At 37.8% G+C, this 13,915-nt stretch overlaps 1 protein-coding gene across 1 annotated transcript in view; it reads left to right on the top strand.

Annotated features, from left to right (window-relative positions):
- The window catches only part of LOC139740634 (signal transducer and activator of transcription 5A-like), a 70,880-nt gene that overhangs the window by 45,149 nt on the left and 11,816 nt on the right, over nt 1-13,915 (top strand). Inside the window, exons 12-20 of the mRNA XM_071651215.1 lie at nt 595-642; nt 1,529-1,616; nt 2,419-2,460; nt 3,368-3,448; nt 6,752-6,844; nt 9,363-9,501; nt 10,450-10,514; nt 12,474-12,568; nt 13,472-13,611. Coding sequence (XP_071507316.1) covers nt 595-642; nt 1,529-1,616; nt 2,419-2,460; nt 3,368-3,448; nt 6,752-6,844; nt 9,363-9,501; nt 10,450-10,514; nt 12,474-12,568; nt 13,472-13,611 — 791 coding nt within the window. The remainder of the gene's footprint in view (nt 1-594; nt 643-1,528; nt 1,617-2,418; nt 2,461-3,367; nt 3,449-6,751; nt 6,845-9,362; nt 9,502-10,449; nt 10,515-12,473; nt 12,569-13,471; nt 13,612-13,915) is intronic.

The following is a 13,915-nucleotide window of genomic DNA, read 5'->3' as shown; positions in this document are numbered from 1 at the left end:
TATTGTTCAATATGAATGTGGATAGCTTCCTTCATTGTGATATTGCCACTCTGTTTCAAGTGAATTGAATATTGACCTTTCTGGTACAAGTGGTTGCAAAGTGCTCTTCTTGTCAAATGGCAAGGTCTATGATTACCTTGCAGAAATACATCAAAAGTTAAACACTCACACACACACATGAAAATATGACATTAGTTTCTCAGTGGCTTGAGTGGAAGTTGCAAAATTTGTAACAATCTCTATCTTTACATCCTTTTTAATAATTTCAGAGAAAAGTGTAGCAAATGACAAGGGGCATTTCCAACAAGTACTGGACTGATAAGTAGTTCCTTTTCAAGTGCTTCAAGGGCATTAAGTCATTTAAAAATTGGAGAAAGTTGTGTCCCTCTCAACCCAGGTGTATTAATGGGTACCTTGCAACGCTAGGGTAATGATAATGGCAGGGCCCTCTGGTAGAACAGAGTCAACACTGAAGAGGCTACCCTGGATAAAGAAGACCATAACTATTAGTATTGTTGTTGTTGTTATGGAGAAGCAGAGTTGCATGGCTGGGCTGTGCTAATGTTTGACTTAAATTTCCTTTGTTCCTTGCAGTGAGACTCAAGCTAAGGCAGTGCTAGCCAGTGAAACCTCAAGTTGGGAGTAAGTACACGTTATTGTTGATCGGCCTCTTGAGACTCCATGGCCAGATTGGTCACACTATAAAGCTCTATACAAAAAAAAGAAGAGTCATTTTGCCGTCTCAAGGCACTTGTCAGCATCTCCAAAGACTTGCTCCAAGACATGGTAGCAGCAAAATGCCATGGCTTCTGTATGTATGGACTATTCAGTGTTAGAAAGATGGCTTTTGGGCTGAATTGGATGCATTGAGTCATATGGGATACCTGTAGCAGTGTTTTGGTATTATCTGCCCCACCCCATATGGAGTCATCCAACTTTGCCAATTCAAGATGTTCCAATGCTCCATCCATTGTATGTGTGTTCATATATAAAGTGAGAATAGATTCCCTTCCTTTTCATATTCTTTGTACTAAGTGTATTTTAACAGTTTTACTCATGTGTCGTCATGCATATACTACTGCAATTAAAGCAGCTGTAGAATATTTTGCAATATGTGTTTGTGACATGAATGTTCTACATAATTATTTGTGCGATAACTAATATTTTGATTCGTAAAATATGGAGCTCCATTCACAGACAAAAGCATAAATTATCTTATACAAGCAACTCTTCTCTCATAATAAAGTTTTCTTTCTTTCTTCTGCAAGTTTTTTTTTTTCATTATATTGAAATTGAATTATTGCCAAACAATAAAGTATATAAAGATCTACAGACAATAATTTTGGGACCTGAACTTTTACTTATTTGTAACTAGAGTTTGTTTGTTTGTATGTTTGTTTGTTTGTTTCTTACAACCACATTCTTTATAACAGGAGTGCACTGTCTCCTGTATAGGTTACGTCTTCTCTTGTAACAAGATGCTCATGACTAATGGAAAATGATACATTTTATTTTTTTTCATTGACAGTGAGACTAGTGGTGATATCCTCAATAACTGTGGTGTAATGGAATACCACCGAGAAACAGGGGTACTGAGTGTCACCTTCAGAAATATGGTAAGCCTGCTGCGCCACATGGCTCTGTGCTAGAAAGATTGTGTCCCTTTCTCATGTCATATCTTATGTGGTTACCGTTATTACTACCTGTAACTCTCATTTCTCAAGAAAGCCATTAAATTTTGCGATCACAATTGTTGGCATCAAGCATGATGAATACCACATTGGCACTGAGAAATAAAGATTTATGTTCCAAACATTTCATGACGTTCGCTTTAATGGTTCATAATGTGGCATTAGCCTTGAATGGATAACTCTGAGGATGATTCTGTAAGCACCATAACATACTACAAGGAAGAAAGACTTGTGTGCCTTGTCGTGCAATCTGAAGCGTTGCGTGCGTAAATATTACACCAAATGGCATCATCATCTCTTGAAATTTCTTGGAAAATAGGTGGGCTTGCCACATTAATCATCTGGCAATACAAAATTATGATATACATTATTTACTTTGGGATGTAAATCAATATGGGCTCCAAGTCTTATCAGGATTCAAAAGTAAAAGACTATCCTTGGTTCTTCCCCCTTCTCTTTCAGTAGCCTCAGAAAGTTAAGAATTCCCTTCAAGTATGACATACAATGTATGTACAATGTTTATTCTCTTTTGCATGTCTCTTCAAAGAATAATATGTACGCAAGCTATGTGTACAGACCGTTGGTTTCAATTCATTGATTCCTCAGCCAGCCATTTTTGGCTTTTTGAAAGATGTATCTTGACGTGCGCTGTGATGACCAGAGCTACAATATGTCCATGTGGGTATAATGAGAAATTATATTGTCCACTATCTCAATCTTCTTGCAGTCTCTCAAGAGAATTCGGAGAGCAGACAGGCGAGGTGCTGAGGTTAGTTTCTTTCAGGTCGTGTCTGTAACTCTCGATGAGGCAGACATTCAGCGTACCTGTCCGTCATGTTATGCTGATTTTTTTCTCACATTTTTGTCGGGAAGGTTGTTATGGATTGTGCACTTCCTGAATGATGTGTTTGGGTGGTTGTTGTTGTTGTTGTTTGCTTTGTTTTAGAAGACAAGGTTGTCTAGGCTTGTGTCATCACAGTTGTAATGAGAGTGTAAAATAGAGGTATAAACCCATGAGTCAGCATTAGCACCATATCAGTTGTGATCAATTGGTTCTCTCTTGTGGACAGAAAATGATGAGTATAACAGAGATTCAAATCTTGATTCAAGGTAAATGGCAAGAGCAGATGCTGTTAAAGGAAGAGATGACAGTTAATTGAGAATTAGAGTAATGGCAAAAGACATCAAGATGAGTAGATACTTGAAAGTGATGAAAATAGCAAACATGTTTGTGATGATGATAAGAGTAGCAATGATAATAATGATCATGATGATGATGGTGATGATGATGATTATGATGATGATATTGATGTAACACACGACATGTCCCCTCACGGAGGGTGCTGAAGGCGCTCACAATTCAATGTTCATAATAAGATACACAGTTCTACAGTGCCTTCACTCAGATGCAACATGCTCATCATTCACAATAATTGGGATGCCCTTTATCAGGAAGTGAGATAGCTTGAGAAATGGGCTGCACTTCAGAATAGAAGACAATTTTTAAATCTCTTTGGTGCAGTGGACATGTTTATCTTCATGAACCAGCTGTCGTAGGATTTTCAGTCTTTCAAGTCAACGCCACAGAAAAGCGCCCATTACCAGCGCAGTGGATTTACTTTGCCAACATTTGCCTGTCATTAACTTTTTTGCCATTTGTTTGTTGACCCCACCAGTTTGTGACGGAGGAGAAATTCACCATCCTCTTTCAGTCCCAGTTCACCGTGGCCAGTGGTGAACTTGTCTTCCAAGTGAGGGTAAGTTGGCCTCAGGCAGTGGGACTCGTGCATCCCTCTCTGGACGACATATTAGATAACTATGGATATGAGCAGAAATTGAGAAAAACAGAAATGACTTTACACGAAATTGGGCATTTCCACAGTAAAAGGGTGCATTTCAGGGATGTTGGTCTATTTTCTGTTTCCAATGTGCGTTACCCCCAATACAATGCAACCTTTTAGAACAGTTTCAGATGAGAGATAACTTTGCCCTAAAAGGAATGTATTAGAATTTTTTTGCCAAAATGATAGATTTGGGGTGAACGCATGGAACGCTGGACAGAAGGCTATGTACTAACATATGAAGGTCAAATAATTAATGCTCATTAAAGATTTGTTGTTTTTTGACTGAATGACCTAATATTGATTAGAAAAGATAATAACAGCACTCAAATTCTGTCAAACACTCACTATGTTTTATACCATTTCAAGACTTAGTGGTGAACATGGACAGACAAAACTGTCGCATCATTTATCAAATCGATGTTTTGATTTCTCCAACTGTGTGGTGCTTTATTTATGTTTTTTGTCAGAAGTTTTTGGAAATGCTAGTGGTCTTTGGCAGATGTAGATGCGGTATGCAGAAATATGCATTTAATGCAGCAGAGTTACACCAGTGGGGGCAGATTGTACTGTTTTACGTATCAGTATAAAGGAGAAATGCACTAAATAATAGTAAATATATTCACACATAATCGTTGATAATATAGCGTTGTTGTTTCTAATATATTACAATATGTACAAACCAGTGGGAGAGTTGTCCCGGTCTGACTTATGACTGATATCACTGCCTTTTTTTGTGTGTTTTGTTTGTAATATGAATTTTCAATCGACTTGTAAACTTCTAAATTTCTTTAATCATCGAATGTATTGATAGTTTTTGACTCCATGCAATGACAATGACAAGCACATGCACTTTTTTAGTTTTGTTTTTGTTGTTTTCAACAAATTTCTTGCTCTTCTGATTTGTCAAATTTCAAGATACTTGGAAAATTGTAATTAGGAGAATAACATTGGTTGTGGTTAACCATGGGGAAACACAGGTGTCTTACCTTTTCATATTCCTTGGGTGTTTTCTGGTAATTAATGCTTGTTTGGATTGGAAGAGGGTTACTCTCATTTCTGTTTGGTGAAAGTTGCCATCCAAAATTTGTAGAGAGTGAAATTGCCTGTGAATATTAACAGTTATCCTTCAGTCATGGGTAGTTTCCTTCTGCTTATTTTTTTTTTCTTTAAATGCTTTCCTTTCCTTTCTCACCTTGTACAATGATGAATTGAACAAACTGTGTGTTCTCTTGTGAAGTCAAGTTTAGAGATGTTGTGAAGTTTATGGATAGCAGCTCTAGACCCGATGGTACGAATGCAGATAGCAAAATTAAAATGAGTCACCTCTCTGTGGCTAGTTCTGTCTGGAACAAACCTTGCTAATTCAAAGTAGTATGCAGAAATTGCAGCCTAGAAGACAGTGTTGCCGAGTTCTACTTACTTTTGTCAAGTGAAATTGCGAACATTCAACATTTGCACAGGAGTGTCATATACTGTGATCATTTGCTTGCCTGTTTTTTCTCTGCTGCTTGCATTATCACTTGTGAGATCACAATGAATTCACTGTAAGCTTCTCTCTCTCTCAAAAAAAAAAAAATCTGTCACTCGGGGTCATTGTGGCCCTCAGTCATTGTTCACCAAGTCCCCTCAGTTAATGTCTAGAATCTCACTGTACTCACTCGTAGAGCTGCTACTCAAAAACAGAAGTATGAAAGGAGTTTCAAAAAAAAAAAACACAACACATTATTGGCTTATGTTTTGGTTTTTCTCTTTCCTTCCCACAATCCTCTGCTCACACCCTCATGTTCCTCATAAATTTGCATCCGTTATTTCAAACGTGAATTTGCCTTTACATGAATCCCTGACTTCCATATTTCATTTGGCAATAAAATTCTTGAAATTAATCCATATTTATCATGCGTTCATGACATGCATGATAACCCTATCTATCAAACTATGTGTCATTCAACTCGTTCATAACTGGCATAACTTCCAAACTATGATCAATTCTGTGAAATCATGTTTGGATTCTTTGTGTTTAATTTGTTCCTCTTACTATAATGTCATTTGTACGTTTTCACCTCGCCCATTCCCAACCCCCGATACATTGCTGGCATTCCATAGACCATGTCGCTTCCAGTAGTAGTTGTATCCCATGGCAACCAGGAATGCAATGCTCTTGCGACGATTCTGTGGGATAATGCTTTTGGCGAAACTGTAAGTGACAGACAATGCTTGGTGTCATCTGCCCTCGTGATCTGTGGAGCTTGTCCATTTGTTGTGTCGTGCATACGTGTGCATATGTGCATAAAAGTCATGGAATATCCATTGTACATGATGGCTGCATGTCCACCACATTACGTCGTGACAAACATTCTTCGTTTTACTTTTCACCTTGCTTTCATCTGCTTTACTTTTTAGTTTGGCCATGCCACTGCATGTTGTTGTTTTTTTTTTGTCAATCTAAATGTTTATTACCGTGAAGGTGCACAAACCAGACAAATGCTCAAATTTATGACCTCAGCCTGCAAGCTGGTGTCATCTTTCACTTGATGTTACTCCACATACCGATATTTTGGAAAAGCAGAAATTAAGATGCTGTGTAGATCTCTGGAACATAGTTTTTGTTCCTTGTGACATTCTTGGACAATTTGTTCAGCCTTCACAATTTTCTCACAGTGCTTTTGTAGCTCCTCAGCATTCATTTGTCTTACATTTGTGTGCCCAACTTGTTAATAGTGTATTGCAATCCACGTCATGTGAATGTGCGTGCTGGCTTATGATGGCTTCTCATTCTCCTCCCCCCCCCCCCCCATAACAAATCATTATCTTTCTTCCATCTATATACTAGACTGTCCCCCTTCCATTACTAACACCTCAGTAATATACCAGCAGTAAATCTAAAGAGGCATGTTTTTGTTGCCATTGCATGGAGTCTACATGTTCATGTATGTTAGCTGAGTTGTCTTTAGTTACGATACTCACCTATGATTGTTTGATTGTGTCAGGCAAACTATTAATTGAAGCAAACCGCTGGGGCAGCAGTCTAGCTGACTCTGCTCCTTGCATGGTATATACCTTTTTTTCCCTTTTTTTTTATAACACCTTGTCACCTTCCCATCCCCCATGCCCGTTGATCCAACCTTCCTTCCAACGCTCCATCCCTTACTTCCCCTGCAACTGCCCGCCAACTCCTGATCCCTGTTGCTATGGTAACTGCATCGCCTGCTCTCGCAGACAATGTCGCTGCCTGTGGTCGTCATAGTTCATGGGAACCAGGAGTCCAATGCTCTGGCTACTGTCCTCTGGGACAATGCCTTTGGCAGCCCCGTAAGTATGGACATCTGCTCGCCCTGCTGGCTATCGCCTGGCTTGACGGACAGCGGTCAAATGATATTGCCTAGTTAATGACAGCAGCAAACTGGACACTAGGTCGTACTGCCCAAAGGACACTTCAGGGTGCTCCAAATCCAATTTGTTTGCTGTCCAGATCCACTAAAAGTGATTCCTCAGGCCAATCATTTTACCACTAATTTAAGACCACTGGGAACATCTTGATACTAAGGGATGTTACTTTCATGCTTAAAAAAAAAAAGATTAATAATGATTAAAAAGATATATGAATCTTCAACCTTGAATAATCTACTCTCTCAAAAGTCAAACATTCAGCTGAACTATACCTTCCTGAATTCCTACGAATGCTATACTCCCTGTTGATTTGAGTGAAATTTTAAAACAGCTACCAAATATTTCTCCCTGGATTATCCAACTTCCATACACACCATACCTTTTATTTGTAATACCAGAAAGTGTAAGCCCTCTTTTTTCATTTTTGTACCAACAGTCATCCTCATGAAATTAATTTGAGTAAAGTTATTCAAAAGAATGATACCACTTAAGTATTAGACAATTGCTGCTTATGAACTTTTCAGAGAGAGAGAGAAAAAACAAACAAGTGAACTACTGAACAGCTATATGCAAATTGAAATAGAAGTCAAAAAATATTACTGAAATGATGACTGTCCACTAAAATCTCCGTGAATCTTATGCAGTGACATTATGAGGGTAACTCAGAATAGGCTTGTTTTTTATTATGAGAGTGTTACATAGCATTGGTTGCACTCCCCTAGGTTGTTTTGATTTGTGTGCGTGTACATCATATGAGACTAAATCCTAAGAAAATGTTGAAGACCAGGTGAGTTTTAATGGCATTACACCGCATAGTGTGAGTAATGTTTAGTCATTTTCATAAAATGCTTGTAACCATGTCACCACGCCACTCTGACAAATAGGAGACATTAAGAAAATGATAAGAAATTTGCTGAATGTTAACCCTAAAAAGGGGCAAAACTGCAATTTTTTTGTTTAGGTACTCTTTTTAGGATTCTTATTGAATGTACATCAAAAAAATTGCAGTATCGAGGTTTTTTTCTTTTGTATTTCTTTGTTATTAAAATTTCTTATGTATTTCATTGTTTTTTACTTTTTTTATTGTTTTTTTGTGGAAATCATTGGCAACACTATTCCGATCATAAACAACATGAAATTCATTGATTTTAATCAGTATAAGTAAAAATAATTATACATTTATGAATTTTGGCTAGAAACAGAATTTCACTTGGATTTGTACATGAAATCACATTTTTGAGCAATTTTGGGTCTGTTATGCACTTACACTATGTACAAAATATTGCGTAACTTCGGAACCACGTACCCGGGCTTCGCGAATTTAGTCTCAAAGTTGTGCAAGACTTAAAAGAAAAAAGTTTTAAAACGTCGCAGCCTGAGATTTTTACGTTACGGATTTATTGTGGAAAATATTGAGGGGTGCGTGATCAGCCCCCCACCCCAACAGTCTTTTTTAGGGTTTATGCTTTGACAGTTTGATTCCTTCCGGTCCCCATCAAAAAACATAGCAGACAAACATAAATTGCAGGAAGTATTTTAGTTTTTAAATTGATAGCATTTAAATTTCATGGGTGGTTTCTCCCAAACTATTGTTTATTTGTTGGTAAGCTTTCTCACTGAATCTGTAACAGGATTTTTGAACTAAACTGAGGCACATTGTACGTATTGTCAGTATTGGAAAGCACCACAGGACCAGAAAAGAACATTTTTTGGTGACCCCATCAGGCTTTTGTGATCACACTTCAGTGGTTTCAATATTTCATATTGTCACGTTGTAAATGCATGTCTGTGTATTTGTCATAATAGCCAGTGGTTGTGTGTGTAATGTAGTCGTAGAATTACCAAGTGCATAATTTGTGTGTCCTGTTAGCCTTTGTACTGGATTGTGTTGAATATTTAGTTGTGCTTGTAGGCCTTGTTTAAAAATGCAAATGTTTTCAAATAGTGAAAGGGAAGGATCTCATGTTTGTCAACAGGGTCACACTTCAATGTTCATGACGTTACTTCAAAGAATCTTTTAATAACAGCTACAAAAGTGTGTTTTATTATTTATCACTTGTTTTAACAAACATGGGGAGTTATAGTGGTATGCACTAGTACACATGTACATCATTGCTGGTCATGTTCAAATGTCAATTTAAGTTTGAGAGGAGATTTTACCCTTTTGAGAGGACAGTTATCATGAATTGATGAATAAGGAGATTATTTATATTCAGTTGTTGTATCAGCACACCCATAATCGCTGTTTTGGTAACAAGATTTATTCATAATGATTGCATTATCATGAATTCATGGAAAAGAAGATGAAAGCATATTAAGTTCTTGTATCAGCACAACCACAATAGCTGTCTGGGGGGAAGATTGTAGCTGTAATAGCTGGATTCTTCGTGAATATTTGGATGGCAGCCTGATATGTTAGTAATTCTCGTCAACTTTGCAGGGAAGGGTGCCGTTTGCTGTCCCTGACGGAGTGCCCTGGCCAGAAATAGGCCGAGCCCTCAACTCAAAGTTCATGCTCTCCAATGGGCGTAGTTTGAGTGACAGCAATCTCCACTACTTAGCCCAGAAGGCATTCAGTCGTGAGTACCGTTCTCCATATATTAGAACCTTTATTCACAAATATATCAAATTAGCAAGAATGGAGTTACCTCTTTTTGTGATCAAACTCTTCATGTCTTCATGAGGGTATCGATACTTTTGTGTCCCTTCAAACTTGATCAGTGAATTCTTGTGTTTTTTAGATTGTGATTGAAGGAATATTATATGAAGACTTGCTCTTGAAATCATTGGTAAATACCTTTTTATTCTGAGACAAATGGGAGATCCTGTTAGCGTTCAAAGAAACATAGGAATTTAGAATATGCAAATGATGCACAGGACACAGTGGATCAGTGAGAATGGGATGTGCAAGTTTAGTTTTGGAACTGTTTAAACCCACAAGCACAGCAAATGGATTTTAGACTGTTCCAAAGTTAAACGAGAGCATCCAGTTCTCACCAATCCACAAAATAGGCCTGTGCATCATTAGCATTCGTTTTGAGCCATGCATTCAGGTTTTCCCGGACGCATGGCTCAGTGTAGATCAGTAAAAAATCAATGCATGACATTTGACCAGTAAGATAACAGAGATTCCAACGCCCATTTCATAAGATATGATTGTGGCAAGTACAGCAATGATGAAAGGGGATTTTTTTTTGTGTGTTTTATAAGGATCATGAAACACAATTCCCTCGAGAATATTGATGATGCTGATTATGACAACAATTAAAAAAAGATAGAATAGACACCAATTTATGGTTATGTGATTAGAGATGACATTCCATTGTAGATGGTTATAGAAAGTACTAAAATAAAGTGAGCACTTTCAAGAAATAACAGCTATCACTTTCACGAAATGACAGTGATCATGACTGTTATATTTTCATATACATGTTTACTTCACAATTGGTTTCTAAGAACTTTGAAGTGACACTCATTCCGTCATGCTGTGTAAATGTCCACTTATGTATCCCATCTTCCGCTCACAGACCACAATGTTGGAGGGCATGAAGACTTCAGCAATAGTTTTGTCACATGGAGCATCTTTAACAGGGTGAGTGGGCAAAGTTAGAAGCTCCTTTAAAGGTCCCGTTTTCCTTTAAAGGTACTGTTTACCTTTGGGAAAGTGATTTAAGAAATTTTCAAGATATGACATTTAATGTATATGTGTAGGTCTGTTGTACCACAAAACATCCTATCATATGAAATTTTCGCGATAAAGCCTAAAATATAAGAAGATATCTGTATTTTTCTCAATAAACCGTAACTGTAGACGATTTAGTCTGGAAACATTTTTATTGTAACTATTGTTCGCATTTTGTATATTTAACAATACTTAACATCCATTTTACTGATTCAAACTTTTGCAGTAGTTGTTTCTATCCCCAACTCACATTTTAGAAGTATTTTAACGCACTAATGCAGGGTTTTTGTTTCATCTTCAAATGGTAGATTATGCCTTTAACAGGAAATTGTATCACATACATCTTACACATGGGAGTCAACAATTCTCGCTATCGCCAATGACGTAAAAAGGTCCGGATGTTGATTTAAGCGTCATTTACGGTGCATTATGGGTTAGTGCGGTAGCAAAGTCACTTCCGTTCGTATGCGCGTGATACGTGACCAATGCTATTTACACACACAACTGACTGTAATCTACGTGTACTTCCTGTTTTCTCGACTTGAATTGCAGCTTTAATACGATTTGAAATTTCTCCATTCTTAAGAAATTGCTGTTAATACAACTATTGGTTGTTGCTGCAAAGCTGCCATGTGTTGTTCGCACGACAATAAATGAAAAAATTCTACAGAAATAGGACCCTTACTGGCATGCGAGACGTGACGTGGCCGCGTGGGTAAAGTTTGCGGGTGATTCCACAGCGCAGTACGTGCGCACGCGACTTACTAGTAGTAGTAGTACATACTTACTTGGAAGAAATTGCTTCGGAGACAGGATAAGTTCGAGATCACACGGTTTGTTCCTGATTGTGTTCGCGACACTGTGACAGAGAACAAATAAAAAAAGATGGCCATTCCATGACGATATCCAGGTGGGTGAATATTTTCCAGCATATTTTCAGCGTATGCAGAGATGACTGATCAGTGATGTGCACATCGATCGCATGATCAAGCAGTACGATGTGCCGGTACGTGTTAGCTTATGCGTGCGGTGGTGCATGCTAATGCAAGGCCGGCCGGCCTTGGGCAATGCATGCGGGGGCTGTAGGCCTGGCCACTCGTACTCGCTGGCTCGGGCGGTACAGCCGCCTATATACTCTACTAGTATCCGCGGACGGCGCGGCGCTATAGGTAAGGTACACGTACGCGCACGCTAGCGCTGTGCAAAATATGCCCTGCGCTGGAAGTGCCCTTGCCCACGAAGTGCACTAAATCTAGATGAAAAAGCCACATCCGGGTACTTTTTACGTCATTGGCGATAGCGAGAATTGCCCATACTATGCTGTTCATACAACAACAACAACAAAACAACATTTTGATTCTGTTTTTTATGCTAATATACAATTTGTAAATAAACACATTACATTTTCCTCGGTCCATTCATTAAGTACAAATGTGTAATTGTGCTATATTTTTACCTCCGCCAATGAGGTTATGTTTGAGTTGACATTGTGTGTCTGTTAGTTTGTCTGATTGTCTCTTTGCAAAATAACTCCGAAAGCTATGAACGGATTTGGATGAAATTTTTCAGGCAGAGTTGATAATGGCACGAGGAACAGAACGTGTTATTTGGTAAAGATCTGGATCACAGTCCAGATCTGGGAAATTTATTGATTTGTTTGTTTGTTTGTTTGTTTGTTTGTTTGTTTGTTTGTTTGTTTTTTGTTTTTTGAATGGTACTTTATCATGGGGGAATCACAATAAGTAATTGTTTTGATAATAACAACAAGCATTGCTGTTGATAATAGCAATAATATTATTAAGATAATATGGTTATTATTAACAATATAAATTGTTGATAAATAACAATCATTAACACCTCTTCTCCCAGGACCCCCTTCCAAATCGCACCTTCACCTTCTGGCGCTGGTTCCATGGCGTCCTTGAGCTGACTAGGAAACATCTGAGAGGACCATGGAATGATGGGTAAATTATATCTTTTGCAATGTCCCAAGTCACTATACTTTATGCTTTGTTTGTTTTTAAATCATTTTCCTATGCCTTTTTTTTTTTCTGGTTGCTGGAATTATCTGCACATTCTTTGTCCCTTCCAGTCTGGATTTGTTCAATGTTGTTTCAACAAACCATTTATCAGAATGTGAACATAAGTTGTCACTAAGATTTACTCATTATCTGACAGAGTTCATGGTTTCTAATTTTTCTCTCTTTGACCATTCTTCTCAAGGGAATGTCAAAAGGTCAAAAGGTCAAAAGGGTCATCTCATAAATAGCAGTGTGTAGATTTTAGTGAGTGAATCAATGATGTAGTGAGTGAAATGGAAAATTATGCAAAATGTTTGACCCAACAAAAGATATGGAACTACAAACTTAGGATCTGTTGAATACTTACCTGGAAATAAGTTGTTTAGCTATTCAGAGAACATTAACTTTTAGCATATTCGATTCACCAGCATTCAAAAAATGCATTTCGTCACTCAGTGGAAATTAGTTTGCAGCACACATTATTATTTAAATAAAAGGTAAATCATCATGCTAAGTGTAGATAATGTAACACGCTAATGCGAAATTCCTTCAGAACAAAATTGTTCAACATTACTAACTTTCCATAATAGGTTCTGAGTGCCAATACTGTAATGACAATTTCTGATTTTGACTAGGTTAAACATCCAGTATTGTCTTTCTTTTCCCTTAGATTTTGGTTGTTTCTTTCCTGAGCGTGTTACCATCTCCAAATCCCCAAATTTTTACTAGGTTGAACATCCAGTATTGTCTTTCTTTTCCCTTAAATGTTGGTGGTTTTTTTGTTTGTTTTTTTGAGTGTGTTACCATCTCCGAATCACGATCCAACTCTATCCCATCCTCCTTTAGCTCCATCATGGGATTTGTGTCACGAAGCAAAGCCCACGACCTCCTCCTGACCAAACAGGTGGGAGCATTCCTGCTGCGCTTCAGCGACTCTGAGATTGGCGGCATCACAATCGCCTGGCTGGCAGAAGAATCAAACACGGGTAAGTTGAAATATGCATAGATTGAATGGAATGGTCCCACTCATTGGTAAAGCCCCCAGTTACATTAGCTGGTATATTGTAGCGGTAGGTAATTCAGACCTTTCCTCAAAAAAGTAGAACTAGAAACTTCTTTATGATGGAGGTGGAAGTAGTTATATAGATTGCCAGTGAATAACCTTCAGTTTATATTGATAAAAATTCCAACTGTTATCTTTGGTACAAAAGGGGGGTGGTATTCTTAATGATAATGATAATGAATAACATTTATGTAGCGCTTAATACTGATGTTTCTAAGCGCTTAAGT

The sequence above is a fragment of the Diadema antillarum genome, unplaced genomic scaffold, assembly GCF_040938485.1.
Source record: "Diadema antillarum isolate AM-2024a unplaced genomic scaffold, OU_Dant_1.0 seq00000871_RagTag, whole genome shotgun sequence".
In the NCBI taxonomy this organism is placed as follows: domain Eukaryota; kingdom Metazoa; phylum Echinodermata; class Echinoidea; order Diadematoida; family Diadematidae; genus Diadema; species Diadema antillarum.
The sequence above is the reverse complement of the archived record's forward strand: the minus strand, read 5'-3'. Positions and strand labels throughout refer to the sequence as shown.